Below are 22188 nucleotides of genomic sequence, written 5' to 3'. Positions count from 1 at the left end.
CTTTTGGAGAGAGAAGATTATATTTCACAACAGGTTGAGACAGATTTTTTTTTCACTCCTTGGCATTTTATTTTCCTTCTACAAGCACTTCTGAAGCTCCAGTATTCTGCTACACCCCTTGAGCATGTTATGATGAGATTTGACAAGATACTGGGACAGATTCTACTACATCAGATCCTCTACCCATTAGGATCAACACTGCAAAACCCAGGGTTGAGAATGGAAATTTTAAAAATTGGGAACATACAGGAATTTCACATTTGGAGCATGTACTGCAGACAGATGGTCTATTAATGTCATTACAGAGATTGAGAGGGAGCACTTTGGCAGATAAAGTGGTTTTGTCCAGGGTAGAAACATGTCGCAATTGGTGATAAGCAAAAACATCAGCCAAATGAACCAAACAGTCTTAGATCTATTTCACTTTTTTTAAATGGACAGGGACATACTTTCAGAATCAGAACAAAGCTCTTCTAGAGATCTCACCTCAGAAACATCTGTAAGAATTGAGAGCAAAGTGGTGTGTAGAGGGGTCACGTGATGCCTACTACCTGAGCAGCAGCAAGGAAGAGCAGCTCCGAGAAAAACCTGCCAAAATCTGCTTTAAAAAAACAAGATTCAACTCTTTACAAGACCCCTGTGTCGCAAGTTTGCCACCATCTGGTAATTAGGACATTACAGCAAGCAGCAGCAGTGTTCTTTTGGTCGCGGCATGCCCACAAGGGCACAGAGAGGATTGAAGAACCCGTGGAAGCCCGGCTCAAACAATATGGCGGAGACCCTGCCGGCTCAGAACTCTACATCATTACAGACATCCGAATTGGTGCAAGAGATATCCCAATCACTATCCGCAGCACTGGAGGATTGTCTCATTAAGCTGCAATCTGCTGTAGACGAAATCAACTAAAAATTTGATTCGCACATTTATTTATTTATTTTATTGCATTTGTATCCCACATTTTCCCACCTATTTGCGGGCTCAGTGTGGCTTACAATACATTGTAAATAATGGAAATACGATTTGTTACAAATCAGTTATGGATTACATTGTGAGAAGTTAAGCGAAGACAGAGTCAAGGTATCGTTAGGGAATAGGACATGGAAAAGAACAATGGAACAATGGAAAGAGACAACGGGAAATTAATAGGGTAATAGAACCTTAGCAAAAGAACATTCGGTATAACATTTTCTGTGAGTGAAGGTTTAAGTATGATAAAATTACGGGGGATGAGAGTTCAGAAAAGAATGTATTGGTGTATTTCTGGAACAGTGAGTGTGGACTTCATGTGTATTGATCCTTACAATACATTTTATCAAAGAGACGAGTCTTCAGTAGTTTGCGGAAGTTGGTTAGTTCGTGGATTGTTTTCAAGTTGCGTGGTAGTATATTCCAGAATTGCGTGCTTATGTAAGAAAAGGTTTGATGCGTGCAGCGCCTTGTATTTTATGCCTTTGCAATTAGGGAAGTGGAGGTTAAGAAAAGTTCGAGATGATCTTTTAGCGTTCCTGGGTGGTAGGTCTATTAAGTCAGACATGTAGGCTGGAGCTTCACCGTGAATAATTTTGTGAACTAGTGTGCATACTTTAAAAGTAATGCGTTCCTTAAGTGGGAGCCAGTGTAGCTTCTCTCGTAAGGGTTTTGCACTTTCGTATTTTGGTTTTCCGAAGATGAGTCTGGCTGCTGTGTTCTGGGCTGTTTGAAGCCTCCTCAGTATTTGCTCTTTACAACCTGCGTATAGTGAATTGCAGTAATCCAGATGGCTGAGTACGAGGGATTGCACTAGGTTGCGGAAGACGGATCTTGGGAAGAATGGTCTTATTCTTTTCAGTTTCCACATGCAGTAGAACATCTTTTTGGTTGTGTTGTTTGCATGGGTTTCGAGTGTTAGATGGCGGTCGATAGTGACTCCAAGGATTTTTAAAGTTTCTGAGATTGGAAGGTTTAGTTTTGGTGTGTTTAAGGTGGTAAATTCATTCGTGTTGTATTGGGAGGTGAGTATTAGGCATTGAGTTTTTTCCGCGTTTAGTTTCAATCAAAATGCATCTGCCCAGGTGTTCACGATGTGTAGACTTTGGTTGATTTTGTTGGATATTTCTTTGATATCTTATTTGAAAAGGATGTATATTGTTACATCATCGGCGTATATATATATGGGTTGAGGTTATGATTTGATAGGAGTTTTGCCAATGGGATCATCATTATGTTGAAGATGGTTGGTGAGAGGGGTGATCCTTGCGGTACTCCACATTCAGGTGTCCATGAAGCGGACGTAGTTGAGTTTGATGTGACTTGATATGACCGCAGGGTTAGGAACCCCATGAACCAGTTTAGGACATTTCCTCCGATGCTGAAGTATTCAAGTATGTGCAATAGAATTCCGTGGTCAACCATATCAAAGGCACTTGACATGTCGAATTGTAGGAGAAGTATATTGTTGCCAGTTGCGATCATTTGTTTGAATTTAGTCATTAGGGTAATTAGTACTGTTTCTGTGCTGTGGTTCGATCGGAATCCTGATTGGGCATCATGCAGTATTGAGAACTTGTTTAAATAGTTTGTGAGTTGTTTTGTTACCATCCCTTCGGTTATTTTGGTTATTAGTGGTATGGATGCTACTGAAATAATTGGTTATTTCGCTTGCGCTTTTCTTTGTATCTTTGGGTATTGGCGTGAGTAGGATTTTTCCTTTGGGAAGAGTCCGTTTTGTAGCATGACGTTTACGTGGTTCGTTAGGTCTATTACAAATTGTCGAGGAGCTGATTTCATGAGGTTGTTTGGGCATTTGTCTAGTTTGCAGTAGGATTTAGCAAATCGTTTAAGGGTTTCAGAGATGAGGTCTTCTGATAATAACTCGAATTCAGTCCAGGTTCTGTCTGCTGGGTAAATTCCATCTTCTGGGTCTAGACAGTCTAGAAGTGTGGCGTATTCAATAGTGATGGCAGGTATTTTAAGTCGTAGTTGTATAATTTTCTCCTTAAAGTATTTTGCAAGGCTGTCGACATCTGGTATGTCTTTGCTGTTGTTTGTAGCTGGTGAGGTGTCTAGCAATTTATTCACAAGGTAGAAGAGTTTGTGTGTGTCTTTGTAGTTGGGTCCTATCATTGTTTTGTAATGTAGACTTTTAGTCTGTTTTATGGTATATTTGTATTTCCTCCGAAGTAGTTTCCAGGCATTTAGTGTTTGTTCATCTTTCTTTTTGTTCCATGCGCGTTCTAATTTCCTGACTTGTGTTTTAAGTTTTTTCAGCTCTTCGGTGAACCATGGATTTGATTTTTTCCTATGTGATATTCTGGTTTGGATTGGGGCGATTTTGTCTAATGTTGTTGTGCATATATCGTCCCATTCTTGGAGGAATTGGATGGTGTCAGCATTTGTTAACCATTCGTTCTGGTAGATCTGTTGCCAGAATGCTGTGGGGTCTATTTTTCCTCTCGTGGTGTATGTTGTTCGTTCATGTTTGTTGATTGTGTTTATGTGTGTTTTTCGCTAGTTGAGGGAGACATATGCTTTATGGTGGTCTGACCATAATGTAGGTGTCCATCTTGTGTCAGTAAGTAGTATGTTTGAGTCTGGGTCAAATTTGTGTGTAATGATGTCTAGTGTATGTCCTTTTGTATGTGTTGGTTGCGTGTTAGGTGCGTGCAGATCCCAAAGTTTTAAGAATTCTTTGCATTCTCATGTGCCTGTAGAGGTGTCGTCTTCAAGGTGTAGGTTGATGTCTCCTATGATGAGGATGTTTGAGGCAGAGATACATGTGTTTGAGATGAAGTCCATGAGTTGCATTTGGGAGTCTTGCCATTTTCCTGGTGGTCTGTAAAATAGGATTGCGTTGAGGTGTCCTAGTAGGTTTGGGTGAGTGATTCTTGTCGAGGCAATTTCAAGTTGTGGAGAAGTGGATTCGCCCGTGGTTGTGATGGTGAATTCGGGTTTGTAAATTATGGCTATTCCGCCTCCTCTTTTTCCATTTCTTGTCCAGTGGGTGATTTTGTATTCTGGTGGGCATGTCTCTAATATGGCGGGGTCTGTAGGTCTGTGGAACCAGGTTTCTGTGATGAAAAGAAGGTCTAAATTATCTGTGGTAATCCATACATACACATCGGCTTTTGGAAGTAGAACAGCGGGTATCGGCTAGAGAAGACGAAGCATAGGCCATGGCGTCTCAGATTGCTGCACTGCAAGAAAAAAGCAAGGGAACTCCGTGATCGCACTGAAGAACAAGAAAACCGAAATAGGAGAAATAACTTTCAAAAGTTATAAGACTACCAGAGACAGTAATTGACAAGAACCTATACCATTTCTTCGATTCCTGGCTACCGAACGCCTAGGGCCTTGCGAGTGGCAGAAGTGCCTCCTGCTGTGATCGGGCCCACCAAATAAGAGCAAAAGGAGACCAACGAAAAGCCGAGAACAACTGGATGACGAAAGAACAAATACCGAAAGCGTTCTGAGCTAAAGCCTCATTGGAATATGAAGGCCATCAATTGCTTCTCTTCAATGACTACATGGGGAGGGTTGCCTCGCTGCGCAAGGCCATGGCACCCACGTGCACGGCACTGCGTAAGAAGAGAATTCAGTTTGCTCTACTTTACCCTGCAAAACTCCGCATTTGGCATGGAGGACAGACAGTATTTCTTCATGAAGCTGCTGAGGCAAGAGCTTTTTGATGAAACTTAACTGTGAGAATGCGGGCAGAAAGGGGAAATCCCCATGAACCAGAGTATGGATGTAGCTTTACTTGCGACTGTGCAACACAGATGCTAGAGACTCGTTGGCCGAGTTAGCAATACCATCACCCATTTAAAATTTCTGGCTATGGTCATTGTGGAGAAACAATCCTGTATATCGAAAGTCCCTGTATCTGGATTGTCTTTGCATGCAACTCGTGCATAATCCCAGGGACAGGATATTTTTCCTTTATTTCTCCTATTTATTTTTGCTACATTTGTACCCCGCGCTTTCCCACTCATGGCAGGCTCAATGCGGCTTACATGGGGCAATGGAGGGTTAAGTGACTTGCCCAGAGTCACAAGGAGCTGCCTGTGCCTGAAGTGGGAATTGAACTCAGTTCCTCAGTTCCCCAGGACCAAAGTCCACCACCCTAACCACTAGGCCACTCCTCCACTCCACTATGGACACCAAGTGAAGGTATCAGGGACTCTCCTCTTTCTCAGACGGGGAAATGGGAATGCTGTATGAATCTTGACAAGCGTTATTTTTGGAGGGGTGGCGGGGTTAGCCTTCCAGTTGGTCTTAGGTAGAAAGATGGGGGGTGGGTTGTTTTTTTTTTTTTGGGGGGGGGGGGGGGGGTAAGGGGGGCCGGTGGGGATGAAAAAGGGAAACAATGATGGGGGTCTTGTGACAAACTGAGTGTGCGTTTGTGGAATGTTTGTGGATGATTGTTAATATGTTGTGGACGGGATGGGGAAAATTAGGGGCTAGATGTGTGTGTCTGTGGAGGGTCTCCAGGAACTTGATGTGTTTTGGAGAGGGGTAAGAATGGTGGGATTTATCATGTTTTCTGAGAGACAGCTTGCCTGAGCTCTTGCTTCTAGCGAGGGTGAAGGGACTGGCAGGTTTAGCTGGGAGAACCGTGGGGCCTTACTATCATCTATACATGTTGCTTTCTCTATGTCCCCTGGTGGTTATGGTTAATCTGAAAATACTGACTCTTGATGTTGATGGTATACACTCCCCCATCAAGCTTGTCAAGATTTTTTCATAGCTGACAAAAGAGGGAGTCAACAGTTTATTTTCAGGAGACACATTTATCACCACTGGAATACCAGAAACTGAAGAAGGGAGGGGTGGGGGGAGGTGGTGTACTCCTCTAGGCAGAAGGGGTAGCTATACAGTTACACAAGCAGCTGCCCTTTCACACCCATAAAATAATTCAGGACAGAGAGGGCAGATTTGTACTCTTACTTGGGAAACTTTGAGGCCACCTCCTTCTTCTATGTAATGTTTATGGCCCTAATACCTACTCTCATAAATTTTTCTCTAAATTGGCAGCTAAAGTAGTACCCTATTCCAATTACCAACTTGTCATGAGGGGTGACTAACACACTTGCACACCCGTCGATTGAGTGTAAACTGCCCAAACTCAGAGCTGGGAGCACGGACACCAGAAGTGGTTGGGAGCAATAGATATCTGGAGAATTCTCCAACCATATAACATGGAGTTTATGTTCTTCTCCCACCCCCACAATGTATACTGTAGGCTGGATTACCTATTATTGGCTCTCTCTATTCCAACAAGTTAATGGCACAGCCATTGCTGATACCACTTTCTCCGACCACTCTGCAGTTTCAGTTATTCTTTCTTTCGCTCTGGATCCAAAGGACAGGGTATGGAAATGTTCTCCATCCCTGTACAATGATCGGACCTTTCATAGTTATCTGAGGGAAAAGTGGATGGACTAGCAAGCCCATAATAACAGGCCAGATGTAGGCCCCGTCACTTACTGGGAAGCCTCAAAAGCTGTCATGCAAGGACATATATTAACTTACATTTCTGACCAGAAAAAAAAAAAAAAGAGGGAGGCCGAGTTGTTACACTTCTTTCAGGAATACCAGATTCATAGGCAGAATATGTTTAGAATGAACGAGACAACTAAGCAATACATGCTGCAGATTGAAAGGCAAATATACACGTTGCTAAATCAGAGAGCAGAAAGGGAGATTTCCAATGCTTCAAACTGTTTAAATGGGGCAAAAAAGCGGGTAAGCTTTTAGCTAATTTGGTGAGATTGCTGTATTATGAATCCTTATATCAAGCGAGGGACTTCAACATAGATGCATGTGATGCCTTTTTTCAGAATATAACAATGCCTACCCTCACGCACGAACAGATGAATGTCTTAAACTTACCAGGGTAGGAAATTAGATTTGGCATTAAATCCTTGAAATTAACTAAGGTCCCAGGACCAGATGGCTATGGCTGATTTGGTTACCTCGCCATTAGGAGCCATGTTTAATGGACTAGTGCAGGGGGGAATGGGTTTACATCAGAATCTGTCCCATATTGTGTTACTTCCAAAACAGGGTAAAGACGCAGTTCAAGTGGGCTCCTACCAACCCATTTCACTCTTAAACCAGGATGTTAAACTGTTAGATGCTATACTATAATCATTCACGGCAAAGCCCCAGCCTACATGTCTGAGTTAATAGACTTACCACCCAGAAACGCTAAAAGATCATCCCGAACTTTCCTCAACCTCCACTTCCCTAATTGCAAGGGCTTGAAATACAAGACGCTACACTCGTCAACCTTTTCTCACATGAGCACGCAGTTTTGGAATACACTGCCGCGCAACTTAAGAACGATTGACGCGCAAGCTTCCTTCCGCAAATTATTGAAGACCCATCTTTTTGAAAAAATCTACGGAAAAAGCCAAAACACATAAATTCCACACTCACTGTTCATTAATGCATCATACACCACTTTTGAACTCTCATCCCCCGTAATCTCACATCACTCATACCTTTACTCACAGAAATATGTATACCATATGTCTTAGTGTCTTATATTGCCCTTTTAAGCTTCCCATTGTCTCATTCCAATGTTTCTGTTCCATTGTTATATTCCTTAACGATACTTCGATTGTCTCGCATTGTTATATTCCTTAACGATACTTCGATTGTCTCGCATAACTCTGCACAATGTAATCCATAACCAAGTTGTAACAAATTGTATTTCCATTATTCATATCATATTGTAAGCCACACTGAGCCCGCAAAAGGGTGGGAAAATGTGGGATACAAATGCAATAAATAAATAAATAAATACTTGCTCGCCAATTGAATACAGTTATCCCTGCTCTTGTACACAGGGACCAGGTAGGCTTTGTACCTGTTCGTAAAGCCTCTATGAATCTCATTCAGGCCATGTCAGCTATTCAAGAACACAGAGAGAGGAGGTTTGGGGGCTATAGTTGGATTGAACATGGAGAAAGCTTTTGATAGAATATCATGGAAATACCTTTTTTGGGTTCTAGAATGCTTTGGCCTGAGGGGGGCATATATTGACTGGGTTTCTGTTCTTTATACTGTCCCCAGAGCACAACTGCTGATCAATGGTAGCTTAGACATTTTCTCTCTGCAAAGGGGAACACGTTAGGGATGTCCCCTGTCACCACTCCTCTTCCTACTGGCCACTGAACCCCTGGCCATCAAAATTCACTACAGTGACTGCATTCCCAGCAGGCCTGGGAATCTTGGAGTTCTGTAGATTTATTTATTTTATTGCATTTGTATCCCACATTTTCCCACCTATTTGCGGGCTCAGTGTGGCTTGAGTGCGGGGGGTTGTGTTAGAATTGGCAGTTGCTTTAAAAGGGAGAAGAGTCTTTTCTCACTTTTACCCAAGTCAAGGAGCATGTGGAGTTTGTCGAACCGTCGCATGCTGTCATACCTCCAGGTGAGGCACAACTGGTCCCCGCTTGAAAGCCAGGTTTGGTGGTGCCTGGACATATGGGGGATCTGGATCTCATGCTTCTCTGCATACCCAATATGTTGACTAGACTGTCTACTTGGTACAGGATCCTGAAAATGACCCTACCAAGGGATAGTATGGAGAAATTGCTGCAACAATGGAGTGGGGATCTGGGCCAAGAGTACACACACCCCAGCTATGTATATTTTTCACACTATATGAAATGGTTAAATCGACAGATCTACAGGAGACAATACAAAATTACTACACAGACCAGATTATTTTCAAAAGAGAAAGACGCCCATATTTCGACCCAAATCGGGAGATGAGCGTCTTTCTCCCGTGGGCGCCAAAATCAGTATAATCGAAAGCCGATTTTGGGCGTCTTCAACTGCAATCTGTCGCAGAAATGGCCAAAGTTGACGGGGCGTGTCAGAGGCGTGGTGAAGGCGGGACTGGGGCGTGTTTATCGGCCGAGGAGAGATGGGCATCCTCAGGCGATAATCGAAAAAAGAAAGGCGTTTTTAGCGTAAATTTGGGTCACTTTTTTTGGACCCTTTTTTTTCACGAACAAGTCCCAAAAAGTGCCCTAAATGACCAGATGACCAGTGGAGGGAAACGGGGATGACCACCCCTGACTCCCCTCCAGTGGTCACTAACCCCCTCCCACCCAAAAAAAAACTTTAAAAACTTCCAGCCTGTATGCCAGCCTCAAATGTCATACCCAGCTCCATCACAGCAGTATGCAGGTCCCTGGAGCAGTTGTTAGTGGGTGCAGTGGACTTCAGGCAGGTGGACCCAGGCCCAACCCCCCCTACCTGTCACACTTGTGGTGGTAAATGGGAGCACTCCAAACCGCCCACAAAACCCACTGTACCCACATCTAGGTGCCCCCCTTCAGCCATAAGTGCTATGGTAATGGTGTAGAGTTGTGGGCAGTGGGTTTTGGGGGACTCAGCACCCAAGGGAATGGAGCTATGGACTTCAAAGGTAGTTAACTTTTTTTTTTTGTTACAAGTGCCCCCTAGGGTGCCCGGTTGGTGTCCTGGCATGTGAGGGGGACCAGTGCACTACGAATCCTGGCCCCTCCCACGACCCAAAGCCTTGGATTTGATCGTTTTTGAGCCGGGCGCCTTCGGTTTCCATTATCGCTGAAAAACGATACCGCTCAGCTCAAATCCACACAAATCCGATGCATTTGGCTGGCACAAACCATATTATCGGAAAAAAGATGGACGCCCATTTTTTTTTCCTAAAATACGGTTTGTCCCGCCCCTTCATGTACCCGTTCTCGGAGATAGACGCCCATGGAGATGGGCGTTCGCGTTCGATTATGCCCCTCAGAGTGTACATCTCTAAGGCAAAGGGGGCTAAGATGGGACTGGGATCATGAATGCTGTAATAGGTATCAAGCTGGTAAGGGGACTCTCCTTCACACCTTTTTGGAATGTCCTGTCTTCTCTCTTTGGAATGAAGCATTCCCACTGCTCAACAAGGTAGTTCAGAGAGACCTAGAGTAGAACTACGATCTCCCAAAAGTAAGGTGGCAAACACTATTACTTACTTACACAATACCTTACACAACCCCAAAGACGCTTTTTATACATGTTCTTATTGCTGGTTCTGTTGTGGATTAGGAATTGGATGATGGATAGAAAAACAAAGGGTAGGGTTGAATAGCCAATTCTCTCAGTGGAGGAGGATGAATAATGGAGTGCCCCAGGGATTTGTACTGGGATTAATGCTATTTCAAATGTAATAATGAACTGGAAAGGGAATGATGAGTGAAGTGACTGAATACCTTTGTGTCTGCAAATTTTAAGTTGTTAAAACACATGCAGACTGCAAAAAATTGCAGGAAGACCTTAGGAAGTTGGAAGACTGGGCATCCAAATAGCAGATGAAATTTAATACCCAATATGACAGCTGCAAAGTGATCTACACTGGGAAGAATAATCCAATTCAGTTATTTGATGCTAGGTTCCACCCTAGGAATTAGCACCCAAGAAAAAGATCCAAGTGTCATCGTGGACAATTCACCAACATCTTCTGCCTTGTGTGTGTGACGTGCCCAAAAATGCAAAACAGAATATTAGGAATTAGGAAAGGAATAGAAATAAGAAAGAATATTATAATGCCTCTCTTGCTCCATACTGCGACTACACCTTGAGTATTGAGTGCAATTCTGGTCACTGTATCTAAGATATAGCAGAATTAGAAAGGGTTCAAAGAAGGGCAACCAAAATGATTAAGGGGATGGAACTCCTCTCATATGAGGAAAGGCTTAAGAGGTTAGGACTCTTTAGCTTGGAAAAATTGGCTGAGGAGAGATGATCCTGAGTGGTGTAGAACAGGTAAATGTAAACTGAAGAAAAAAAACTAAGACACTGAAATTATATGGTACTATTAAAAACAAACAGGAGGAAATATTTTTTCACTCAGCAACTCGTTGCCAGAGGATATGGTACCAGTGAATAGAGTTACCGGGTTTACAAAAGGTTTGGAAAAGTTCCTGGAGGAAAAGTCCATAGTCTGCTATTGAGATAGTAGTAAGATTCGTGTGGTTTTCCCCATGTCTATTGGGGATTCTATCAGGTACTTGTGACCTTAATCGACCATTGTTGGAAGCAGGATACTGAGCTAGATGGACCACTGGTCTGATCCAGTATGGCTATTCTTATGTCTATTTATTTATTTGTATTTTGCTCACACCTTTTTCAGTAGTAGCTCAAGGTGAGTTACATTCAGGTACACTGGTTATGCTCTTATGTTCTCCTCCTTCTGATTCTCTGAGGGATATGCAAGTATGAAAACATTCCATGTTGCAGACATGCACACAAAGATGCTATAAAATCTTTATACCTTCTTTTCTGTTTTGCACCAACAATTGGCAATGGTTTGTGACCAAATTGTTTTCTCAGTTTCCTCAAATTGTCTTGATCAGCGATGCCATGAATTGCCGATTGCCAAGTCCCATCATGGATGCATGTACCCTAGTGAGAAAACACATTTTTCTGCAAAATTTATCATCAAGATTATGGTCTTTTTAGCACATTTCATTTGAAGTGTCTAATACTATGAGTAAAGGTATCCTGGCTGAATAGTTTAAAAGAAAGTCAGCAAACAATAGCTTTCTACTGCCAATGTAAAACATTAGCTAAAGTAAGATTACACTTTGCCTATACCTTCTTTAACTATAGATAAAATGCTGCAAGTTTAGGCCAAGGGTTTATGCTCAGCAATAAAATTTGAGACCAGTTCTCATCCCATTCTAGAACTACAGCACCCAGGGCCTATTCTGATAGCTATCTTAGTTCTATAAAATATAAGGCTCTAAGGACATGGGTGGGCAATCAGTATCCTCAAGGGCCAGAACCCAGTCAGGTTTTCAAGATTTCCATAATGAATATGAACGAGATGTATTTGCACTGAATGGAAGTAATACATGTAAATTTATCTCATGCATATTCACTATTAGGGCCGTGCCAACCCGGTAAGCGGGGTAAGCACCGCAGGGGGGCGCCTGCCTTCAAGGGCGCCGCACCGGCCGCTGCTGTCTAGTTGTATTAAAAAACAAAACCTTACCGCGCGGCGTCGGCGCCTATGCGCATGCGCTGCAGCTCTTCCACGCGCCTTGGAGCGGATGCAAAGCACATTGCGAGTCGCCTCCTCTCCCTCTGCAAGGTCCGTCCGAGTTACAGCAACGATCTACACAGCAAAAACTTCCCAACCACCTCCGCAACTTCCTCTTTCCGGCAAGACGGGATGTAGAAGGAGAGACGTTGTGTGATGTGTGTAGTACTGTATCGTAGGGGCGGGGCACCGGCGAAGGAAAACTGTGGGATTGTTTGTGGGTGACCTCAGGTATGAGTTTGATTGGGGGGGGGAGGTGCCATATCGAGGGACAAGGAGGAGAGAGTGGAAGACAGAGGGAGAGATAGCAGGATCATGCGGAGGGGAGACCGGTTCCCCGAGTGCGTGTGAGGAGGTGTGCTCGGCGTGTTAAAGTGTGAGTACAGTCGAACGCGTGTGTGGCTTGGAATCTTTGTTAAACGTACGGTGAAGTTAATACGAGAGATCCGGATGAACCAGCTGTAGCTGCTCTCAGATCTTTGTGAAAGAGCGTAAAAACAAACAAACTGGGAGGGAGGGATTCTAGGTGAGGCTTTGGTTCATGCCGCAGTTTTGCCCTCAAGAGACGGAAAGGGTCTCAAGATGCCATGTACAGTGTGTGGAGGAGGGGGTTTAGTGTTCTGCTGTCGAGGATATCGTTCCACTTCCACAGATAGGGTGGACTGCTCTGGATGCTGTGCTTCTTGTGACAGGTTAAGGATAATTGCATTCTCTGGAAATGAAGGAGGGACCCGAGTTGTGGCTTTCACAAAGATTTATGACCAGTGGGTAGGGGTTGTGAAAACAAAATTCCAAGTAAAGCACAGTAGCGTGAATCAACAAATCTGTCTCCAAGAAGGCTGGTGTTGCATCAGACGGGGCATGCCCATTGTTTGAATGTGCCAAAGAAATAGGGCTTGCAATATGTGCGTTTTATTTTAGTTGTCAGTAAGCAGAGATTTAAAAAAAAAACAAAATTTAAAAAACAAAAAGACTGAAAATGAGTTGTTTTGTCCCATGTTCAACAACATTAAGACTTAAGGAGGTGAACCAAGACTCCCCCCCCCCTTTCCTTTTTTTTTTTCTGTAAGGGTAGGTTTAATCCTTTTGCTTTGATCATGGTCTAGTTTAATATTCTGACGAGATCCTTATCCCCATCATTTAGACCGGATACATTTGATCTTGGGACAGTGTTTCCAAACATGTTAGTCTGCACACGCCATGAGCTAAGCTCTGCCTAGTGGTTAGGGTGGTAGACTCTGGTCCTGGGGAACTGAGTTCGATTCCCATTTCAGGTACAGGCAACTCCTTGTGACTCTGGGCAACTAACTTAACCCTCCATTGCCCCAGGTACAAATACGTACCTGTGTATAATATGTAAGCCGCATTGAGCCTGCCATAAGTGGGAAAGCGCGGGGTACAAATGTAACAAAAAAAAAAAAAAACCAACAACAACATGGGGACGGGGACAGAGCCCATGGGTGGTGGTGGGGTTATTGTAGCTGCTCATTTTTGGCAATAAATTAGAATTTACACTAATAAGCGTATTCCATAATGAACTGCACCTAAATTCTAAAGCACTTGTCATTCACCTTTTATGGTAATGGGCTGAAAAAGGGGGCAGGGTGGGAGAAGAGAGAAAGGAGATGCCACACGGGGGGGGGGGGGGGGGGGGGGGCAACTGATAGTCTGCAGGGGGGCGCCAGAGACCCTAGGCATGGCCCTGTTCACTGTGTAAATCTTGAAAACCTGACTGGCTCTCAAGGACCATGGCTGTGCTCCAGGGCACTGCATCAGCTCAAGCAGAAAATAAACAGCTCAACATGACCGTTTTAAGATTATGCAGTACATTAAAAGATACAAATAAAATTTTATGTAGTCTAATTTATTGAAAATCTTTCAACAGAAACAAGAATCCATGCTTTATCCTTTGTATCCTATTTCTCCTCTCGCTCTTGTTTTTAATACTTTTACTATTTGTGTTTTCTCCAACTTTGCATCTCTATACTTCCCAGTGTTGGCTTTCTGCCACAAGTTCCACCTTCCCTTTCTTCATCAGTCTACTTCAAAATTTTTATGTTTTAACAATTTTATCAAAGAATCATCACAATACAGACAATATGGTAGAACACACGCCTGAAAGAATTTAAACAAGAAAAAAAATGTGTACAACAGAGAACTATTACAATAGCACCAATTATAGAACCTTGTAGAGTTTTAATCTGAGTCCTAACTTGGAACTGACGGGCTAATAGATTGGACTCATTTCTAGCTCAGACTGTTTATCTACTATGTCACAAGAATTCGCATAATTGTGGAACTAAAGATCATAGCCATATATCAGCTAAAGATATATCCGTAGGAGCTTCAGAGTCATATCAGAAAATCCAGACATCTCCCAGCTACAGGCATAAAATTTGTTGAGCGCTAAGAACCTTGCTGTTTGAATGTTCCATGCTGTAGACTAATGTCACCAATAATACTTGTAAGGAAATACTTAAAGGAAATTTTTCAGATTAAGACGGCTCATTCTACAGTTTTTCAGAATTATATTTCCAAAGAATGCAGGAAGGAACACATGACAGCCTGTCTTTAAATTTAACAGAATTTCTGGACACAACTCAGTATTTCTACAAGAACATCTCTCCTTGTGACTCTGAATTCTATCTAGATTGCGGCAGTCTGATGGAAAGTTTTAACTGCTTCACGTTTGGGTGTGGCAGCTGTTGTACCGCATCAAAAGAGATGGAAGAGATCGTGCTAAACATGAATTGGGGTGATTGCGACAGCTGCCTCCCTTCGGACACAGAGGAATCATTGGTCTTGGACAGAATCATTGTACACTGGAAGAGGTGCCTGGAGAGAGGATTGTGGTAAATTTGCTAGCTCTCTGCCAGTACCTTGCAATGATTGGACTGTGGGCAGGGGAGGGATACCTGTTGTGATTACTCTGGGTATGTGTAATTATGAATGTGAGAAAGAGCTACAAAGTTTATATTGCATATAGATGGTGGATGAGAGAATGTATGGCTAGTGGGGATAGGATGATGCTTGGGGGGAAGCAAAGGATGGTGGGAAAAGGGAGGTGAGGATGGGACAGTCAGGAAAGAGGAGTCAGTGGGCAGGTGAAAGGAAGATGGAGAGAACCTGGTGCTCTTCCTCAAGAATGTGTGGGTTATTAACAAAAAGAGGCCCAGGGGAGGGAAGCTGTGGAAGATTATGAGAATGGACAGTTAGGGCAATTTTACACCTGCCTACGAACATGGAGGGAAGAAGGGGGATAGAGGCAGTTTGTAAGTAATCGGATAGGGTGGCTTCAGGCCTAGAATGGAAGAGCTCCGGACGGGCTTTGGGGGCAGGGGAGGGAGAGGGAGGGGGGGGTAGGGAGGGAGACTTTGGTGGGGTTTTGGGTATGTTTTTAGGGGTTTGTTCTAATATGTTTTTGCTGACTTTGCACGCTGGAGGGGGGCAGTGGAGGATTCCGTGGTTGAGAGGGGGGGCACCTACGGGCTGGGAGGTGCGCTCTCCAAACAGTAGAAAGACGATCAAACTGAGATATGCATTAACTTGAGTGCTGGGGCAGGTTAAACTGATGTCTTGGAATGTGGGGGAGGGGGGGGGGGGACTCCTCGCCCGTAAAGCGCAAAAAAATTCTGCAGGCTTTGCAGTCATGCGGTGGACATAGCGTTCCTTCAAGAAACGCACCTGACCTCCATAGAACATGATAAATTCAAGCAGGGTTGGGAGGAGGCAGTGGTTGGATCTCCAGCCCACCAAAAAAGGCGGGCGTGTTGATTCTATTCAGAAAGGGATTACTGCTAACCCTCAAATCGGTTAAAAGACATGCAGTGGGTAGATATGTATTGGTAGAAGCAGAGGGGGGGGGGGGGGGGTATCTTATACCTTCTGCAATATTTATGCACCAAATATCTACTATAATAAAACTCACCCTCAACGTTCTGAAGACAACGTTCTGAAGTCACTCAGTCACTCACTGAAGGGTTCATGGATTCATGGTGGTGAAGCCACAACACTGACCATGTCTCTCTGCCCCGCCCTCGCATGACGGACCAATCAGAAAAAACACCCTCAACATTCTGAAACACAAAGGACCATCACAACACCGTTCCCAGGCAACACTAGGCAACGTAAGACGAACCAATCAGAGGAAACTACGTGACAATAAGGGAGGAGCATTCCCCAGCAGAATGGCTCATTATCTGTGCAGCACGGAGAGCACAGAACCACCGCTGGAACAAGAGAAGAATATTCCTGCTGTGGGTATGTGCAAAAATAGACCTGGGGAGGGGGGGAGAAATTTTTAAATGCCTAATGCCAGTACTGAAGAGTGCCAGAGGGCCTATAGCACAGACTATATTTGGGATCGCTTGACATGGAGTCAGAGGAGCCGGAAAACAACGTGCCCGTCACCATCTGGGACGTGGGCGAACAGGACAAGCTGAGGCCCAGCTGGAAGGATTACCTACAACCCAGCCAGCATCAAACAGTGACCAAGGAAGGGGGAGGAGTACTCCTTCCCTGCCTAGGAATCGCTGGAGACTGGCTGCCAAACTAACGAAACAACCGCACACCGACGCACCACCTCCATCATTCGAAAGGCATCCACTCTTTCTTCAACAGAAATGCAAACTAATAATACAAAACAAAAAGAATACATGGTTTCTCAGGCGGCTGCAGGTAACTCCCCACCCCCTTCCTCTTCCCCTTTTGCCGAAGCAGCCAAGGACGTGCCCAACCATCCCCAGCCTCAGGCAAGCTGTCTCCCACCTCGGGGATTCCCCGAGCACCCGGAAAAAGACGGCGCTGATTCCTGCAGCGCATAAATGTTCCAGCATTCCCCTGCAGCCGGCCTGAAATGGACCAAACATACCGGATCACCCCCCGATAGCCCGAGACTGTGCTCTTCTCCCTTCCGCCAACTTAAAACAACCATCCCCGTCCTCAGGCAAGCCGTCACCCACCTCCAGGATGCCCAGAACCCCAGCCCAATGGAAAAAGATGGCGCTGCTTCCAACAGCACATTTCTCTTCCAGCATTCCCCTACAGCAGCCCTGAAACGGTCAAAAAATACCGACAGACAAAGAACGTGGTCCTCTACCTTCCGCCCATCAAAAACAACACTGCTGCCTCAGCACAACACACAAAAAAAACATGGGAAAAAAAAAACCAACCCTCAACAAAGGCTGAACCCCCTACAACCACATTTACATTTCACCAACAGAAAGACAACCCTCCACAAACCTCCTTGACAGACAAAACCACACACACACAATACAACAGAAACACACCCTCAAAGCCACACACCAATCCAACCCACTTTGCCAGCACAGCACAGCACATCCCCCAACCCCCAAGCAAAAAACAAAACAAGACACACATCAACAACCTGCACACACACCGCACCCTCACACACTCACACACACAAAATAACTCTGTGACACATACACACACACACACACAAAAAAACCACATGCTAGCGCCCGTTTCATTGGTTTCGGAAACGGGCCTTTTTTACTAGTATATGATAAATTCCACAAAGAAATCGTAGCAATGCTGATTCCATATCAGCGGGGAAATGTGGTGCTTGGGGGTGATTTTAACATGGTGTATGACCCACTAGTGGACAAGTCAGGGGGGTTTGGGGCAGACACTATTCGAGGGGACTGCCATTTTTGTATGATACCCTGGAATTGATAGATGCGTGGCGAGTATTACATCCGGGATGTAGAGACTATATGCATATGTCTCGGGCCCACTCCTCCCTATCTCGGATAGACTATATATTTGTCTCAAAACGCCTTTTTTCTAAAACTGTGGAGGCGGAGATCGGGCCAGGTGAAATATCAGACTACTCCCCAGTATGGGTGACATTGGAAGCGGTAGGAGAAAGGAGAGGGCATGGCGGGTGGACATCCCCATTCAAACTCTATCGGGACGTAAAATTTCAGGAACTCTTGCAGGAAAAGTGGAGGGATTATGAGTATCATAATAGAGGACATATAGAACAGCATGAGCTATATTGGGAAACAGCAAAGGCGGTCATGAGGGGTGAGATAATCACATATAGGGCATGGAAGAGGAAGCGGAAGGACAAAGAGATATTACGCTTGGAAGGGGAGGTGCGAGTACATCGGATGAAATATGGGGCCACCCGGACAAAAGAACAGAAGCTAGTATTCTTGGAATCCCAGACGGAATTAAACGAACTCTTGCAGGAGAGGGCACAGAAATCTATCATGTACTATAAACATCAGCTATTTATGTACGGGAATAAGGTGGGGACCTTGCTAGGCCGGTTAGCCAAGGGGAAAAGAGGTACAGCCCAAATCCTACAAGTGAAGAGTCAAAATGGAAGGGTGCTTAGACTCGAACAAGACATAGCAGAAAGCTTCCGACATTATTATGCAGAACTTTATACGGAGGATACGGATATAATACCTGATAGTGCATTGTTCTTGGATAATATCAACCTCCCAACATTGTCGGAGTCACAGAAAGAATACCTGAATGCCCCTATTGGGGAGGGGGAATTAATCTTAGCGTTACAACAGTGATATTCTTAAGGCACCGGGGTCCGACTGGTATAGCATGGCCTTTTATAAACTATTACAAGAACAGGTGACTCTGCCTCTGTTGAATTTATTTAACTCCATGGCGGCTTCCGGGTCGGCCCCAGAGACTTTTAATATGGCTAAAATGACTGTGCTGTTGAATCCGGGCAAGGACCCAGAGGAAATGGGCTCCTATAGGCCAATATCATTGTTAAATTGTGATGTTAAACTTTACGCAAAAATATTGGCGAACCGGCTGGCCCAGATGCTCCCAGACTTGGTGGCATCACCACAAGTGGGGTTTGTAAAGGGCAGATCAGTGGTAAGCAACATAAGGGTTCTTATAGTTTCATTAGAGAGAGTGGACGAGCAGGGGCAGCCTTCTCTGCTAGTAAGTTTTGATGCAGAGAAGGCTTTTGACCGGGTGGCCTGACAGTTTCTGTTTGCCGTACTAAAGCGAATTGGTATTGAGGGCTTTTTTCAAAAAGCGGTAGGGGCCCTTTACTTGAATCCTCAAGCATTCATGTGGGTCAATGGAGAACGGTCGCCGACATTCCTGATAAGGAGAGGAGTGAGACAAGGGTGTCCTCTCTCTCCACTACTGTTTGTTCTGACACTGGACCCCTTGATAAGAGAGATTGTGTCACACCCGGAAATTGTGGGAGTAGAATGGGGTGCAATGGGATTTAAGATATCCGCGTTCGCGGACGACATTTTGGTACATCTAACTGACCCCAGGAAGTCTCTAGCCGCCCTGTTTGAATTGTTCAGGGAGTATGGGGACTTTGCTGGATTCCAAATCAATTTTTCTAAATCCTTAGCATTAACAGCCACGGATAAAGTGAGGGGGGAGTGGGGGGAAGGCTTTCCATTAAAATGGTCTAAAGAAAGCTTTAGATATTTAGGGGTACAAGTGGCCATGAAAACGACGGCATTTTACAATCTTAATTTCACCAGGCTGTTGGATAATATGCGTCATAGGTTGCAAAAATGGGCAGTACTGCCGCTTTCGTTGTATGGGAGGGTCCAGCTCTTCCACATGGCAGAATTCCCTAGGTGGCTGTATATTCAACAGGTTCTACCGCTGCGCCTGAGAAATAAAGACCTCAAACAATTCCATCAGTACTTAAGAAAGTTTGTTTGGGGAGGGAAAAAGCCCAAGTTACCATTGGAATTGTTAGTAGGCTCTTGGAAAGTGGGAGGCATAGGTCTCCCAGATATCAAAAAATACAATCAAGCATGCTTGTTAAGACATTTGGAAGACTGGCTGTTGGACTCACAGGATTTCACTCCGCGAACGCTGGAACAGGCTTTTTTTTGCACCATTTCATTTGCGCTATTTGCTCCATGGTCCGCGAAGTTCGGTGCCAAATAAGTTTAAGAGCAGTTTATTGTTAGGACCAATGAGGGCGGTCTGGAAAGATTTAAATGGATATTGGGGCTTGGCAGCTGACACATCAGATATCTTGCCACTGCAGGGTAATCCGACATTCCCGCCTGGATCAGATAATAAGGTGTTCAGAAGATGGGCATCTATGGGAATAACAAGATTGGAACACGTACTGGGGACAAGGGGAGGCCTGCTAAGTCTGGGGGCGTTGGGAGTAGGCATTGATGCCAGTCATAAATTTGCATATCAGCAACTTGCTCATTATATTCGGTCTCTAAACATGGAACAGTTGAATAGTGGACATGGGAGGAAAGTAAGAGAGTTCTTTAAGGAGATTCCTGGGAAGCAGCTCTCAATATCGAGCCTGCACAAGCTATTATGGGTATTGGGCCCACAGCGGCAGTCACTGCCCGCTGAGCAAGGGACATGCAGAGACCCAATTTGGCTTTAGATTATACAAAGTTAGTGTCCCGTATACCTGAGATCTCTGTGAATGCGAGTCTGCGGGAATGTCAATTTCGCATATTACAGAGCTTACATGACCAAATCACAGGTGTTCAAGAAGGAAGGGGTGCCTGACCCGCTTTGTTCCAAATGTCTGCAGAGGGAGGGCATACTCTATCATTGTCTCTGGGAGTGCCCTGTTATACAAAGATACTAGCATATGATCACAAAGTACTTGGAGGGCTTAGTACAATCTCGAATTAGCTGTACTCCCTTGGGGATTATATTTGATAAGTATGAGCTCTTTGCCTTCCAGAGGGGGGGGGCCCGCGGCTGTTGATACACAAGGCCTGCTTGATGGGGAAAAAAGTGATCATGAAGGGAAAATTAGGTTCTTACCATGATAATTTTCTTTCCTTTAGACATAGCAGATGAAGCCATTACGTATGGGTTGTGTCCATCAACCAGCAGGGGGAGATAGAGAACACTCAACTTTTCACAGTGCCTCATGGCCAGCTTGCTCCACTGCCTCTTCAGTATTTGAAGCTTCCAAAGCAGTATGGCAAACCGCAATAGAAATAACATGAACTTTCCTCACAGGGAACGATGGCCCCTTAACAAGGGCATGAACTCAAAAAAAGGAGGGAATGAACTCATCCTCCTGGAGGGAATAAACTCGTCCTCCACTTGGTATAAACAGAGGGAGTACTTGCATCCTCCTGCAGGGAATAAACACATCCTCCCAAAACATGAACTGGAGGAGGAGTGGCCTAGTGGTTAGGGTGGTGGACTTTGGTCCTGGGGAACTGAGGAACTGAGTTTGATTCCCGGCACAGGCAGCTCCTTGTGACTCTGGGCAAGTCACTTAACCCTTCACTGCCTGCCGCATTGAGCCTGCCATGAGTGGGAAAAAGTGCGGGATACAAATGTAACAAAAACAAAAAATAAAATTAAAATAAATCCTCCTACAACTGTAACAAGAATCCTAAAGACTGTTTTCCGACTCCCCAAGGAAGGAATATAACTTCAGGAAACAAGAACAGCACCTAAAATTAGAATCACTGCAATACAGGCAATCATACAGGGAGGGCTCATGGCTTCATCTGCTATAACTAAAGGAAAAAAAATTATCATGGTAAGAACCTAATTTTCCCTTCCTTGTCATCAAGCAGATGAAGCCATTACATATGGGATGTAACAAAGCAATCCCTAAACAGGGTGGGAACAAGCCACACCACGCGCAAGCACCTGTGCTCCAAAACGCGCATCCCTCCTGGCAGCCACATCCAGCCTGTAGTGTCTGGCGAAAGAGAGCTTAGAAGCCCATGTTGCAGCACTGCAAATCTAATGAAAAGATAGTGCTCCAGTTTCCACCCAGGAAGAGGAAATCGCTCTTGTGGAATGTGCCTTAAAGGCTTCAGGCGGAGCCCGGCCAGACAGCAGATATGCTGAAAAGATAGCTTCTTTGAGCCAACGGGCAATATTAGCTTTAGACGCTGAAGACCCTCTGCGAGGACCTGCAAACAGCACAAAAAGATGATCAGAGGTCCTGAAAGAATTTGTAATTCACAGATACTGCAACAGAGTCCTGCGCACATCCAAAAGGTGCAACTGCCCAAATGAATCTGGAAACTCCTCCTCAACAAAGGAGGGAAGAAAAACAGGCTGGTTTAGGTGAAACGCTGAAACCACCTTAGGCATGAAGGAAGGCACGGTCCGAACCGTGACCCCTGACTCT

At 44.6% G+C, this 22188-nt stretch overlaps 1 protein-coding gene across 1 annotated transcript in view; it reads right to left on the bottom strand.

Annotated features, from left to right (window-relative positions):
* The window catches only part of SCCPDH (saccharopine dehydrogenase (putative)), a 103007-nt gene that overhangs the window by 48217 nt on the left and 32602 nt on the right, over positions 1-22188 (bottom strand). Inside the window, exon 6 of the mRNA XM_030195946.1 lies at positions 11295-11425. Within this exon, the coding sequence (XP_030051806.1) occupies positions 11295-11425 (131 nt within the window). The remainder of the gene's footprint in view (positions 1-11294; positions 11426-22188) is intronic.

This window comes from Microcaecilia unicolor, chromosome 3 (genome assembly GCF_901765095.1).
Source record: "Microcaecilia unicolor chromosome 3, aMicUni1.1, whole genome shotgun sequence".
NCBI lineage: Eukaryota > Metazoa > Chordata > Amphibia > Gymnophiona > Siphonopidae > Microcaecilia > Microcaecilia unicolor.
This window is presented reverse-complemented; position numbering and strand designations above follow the sequence as displayed.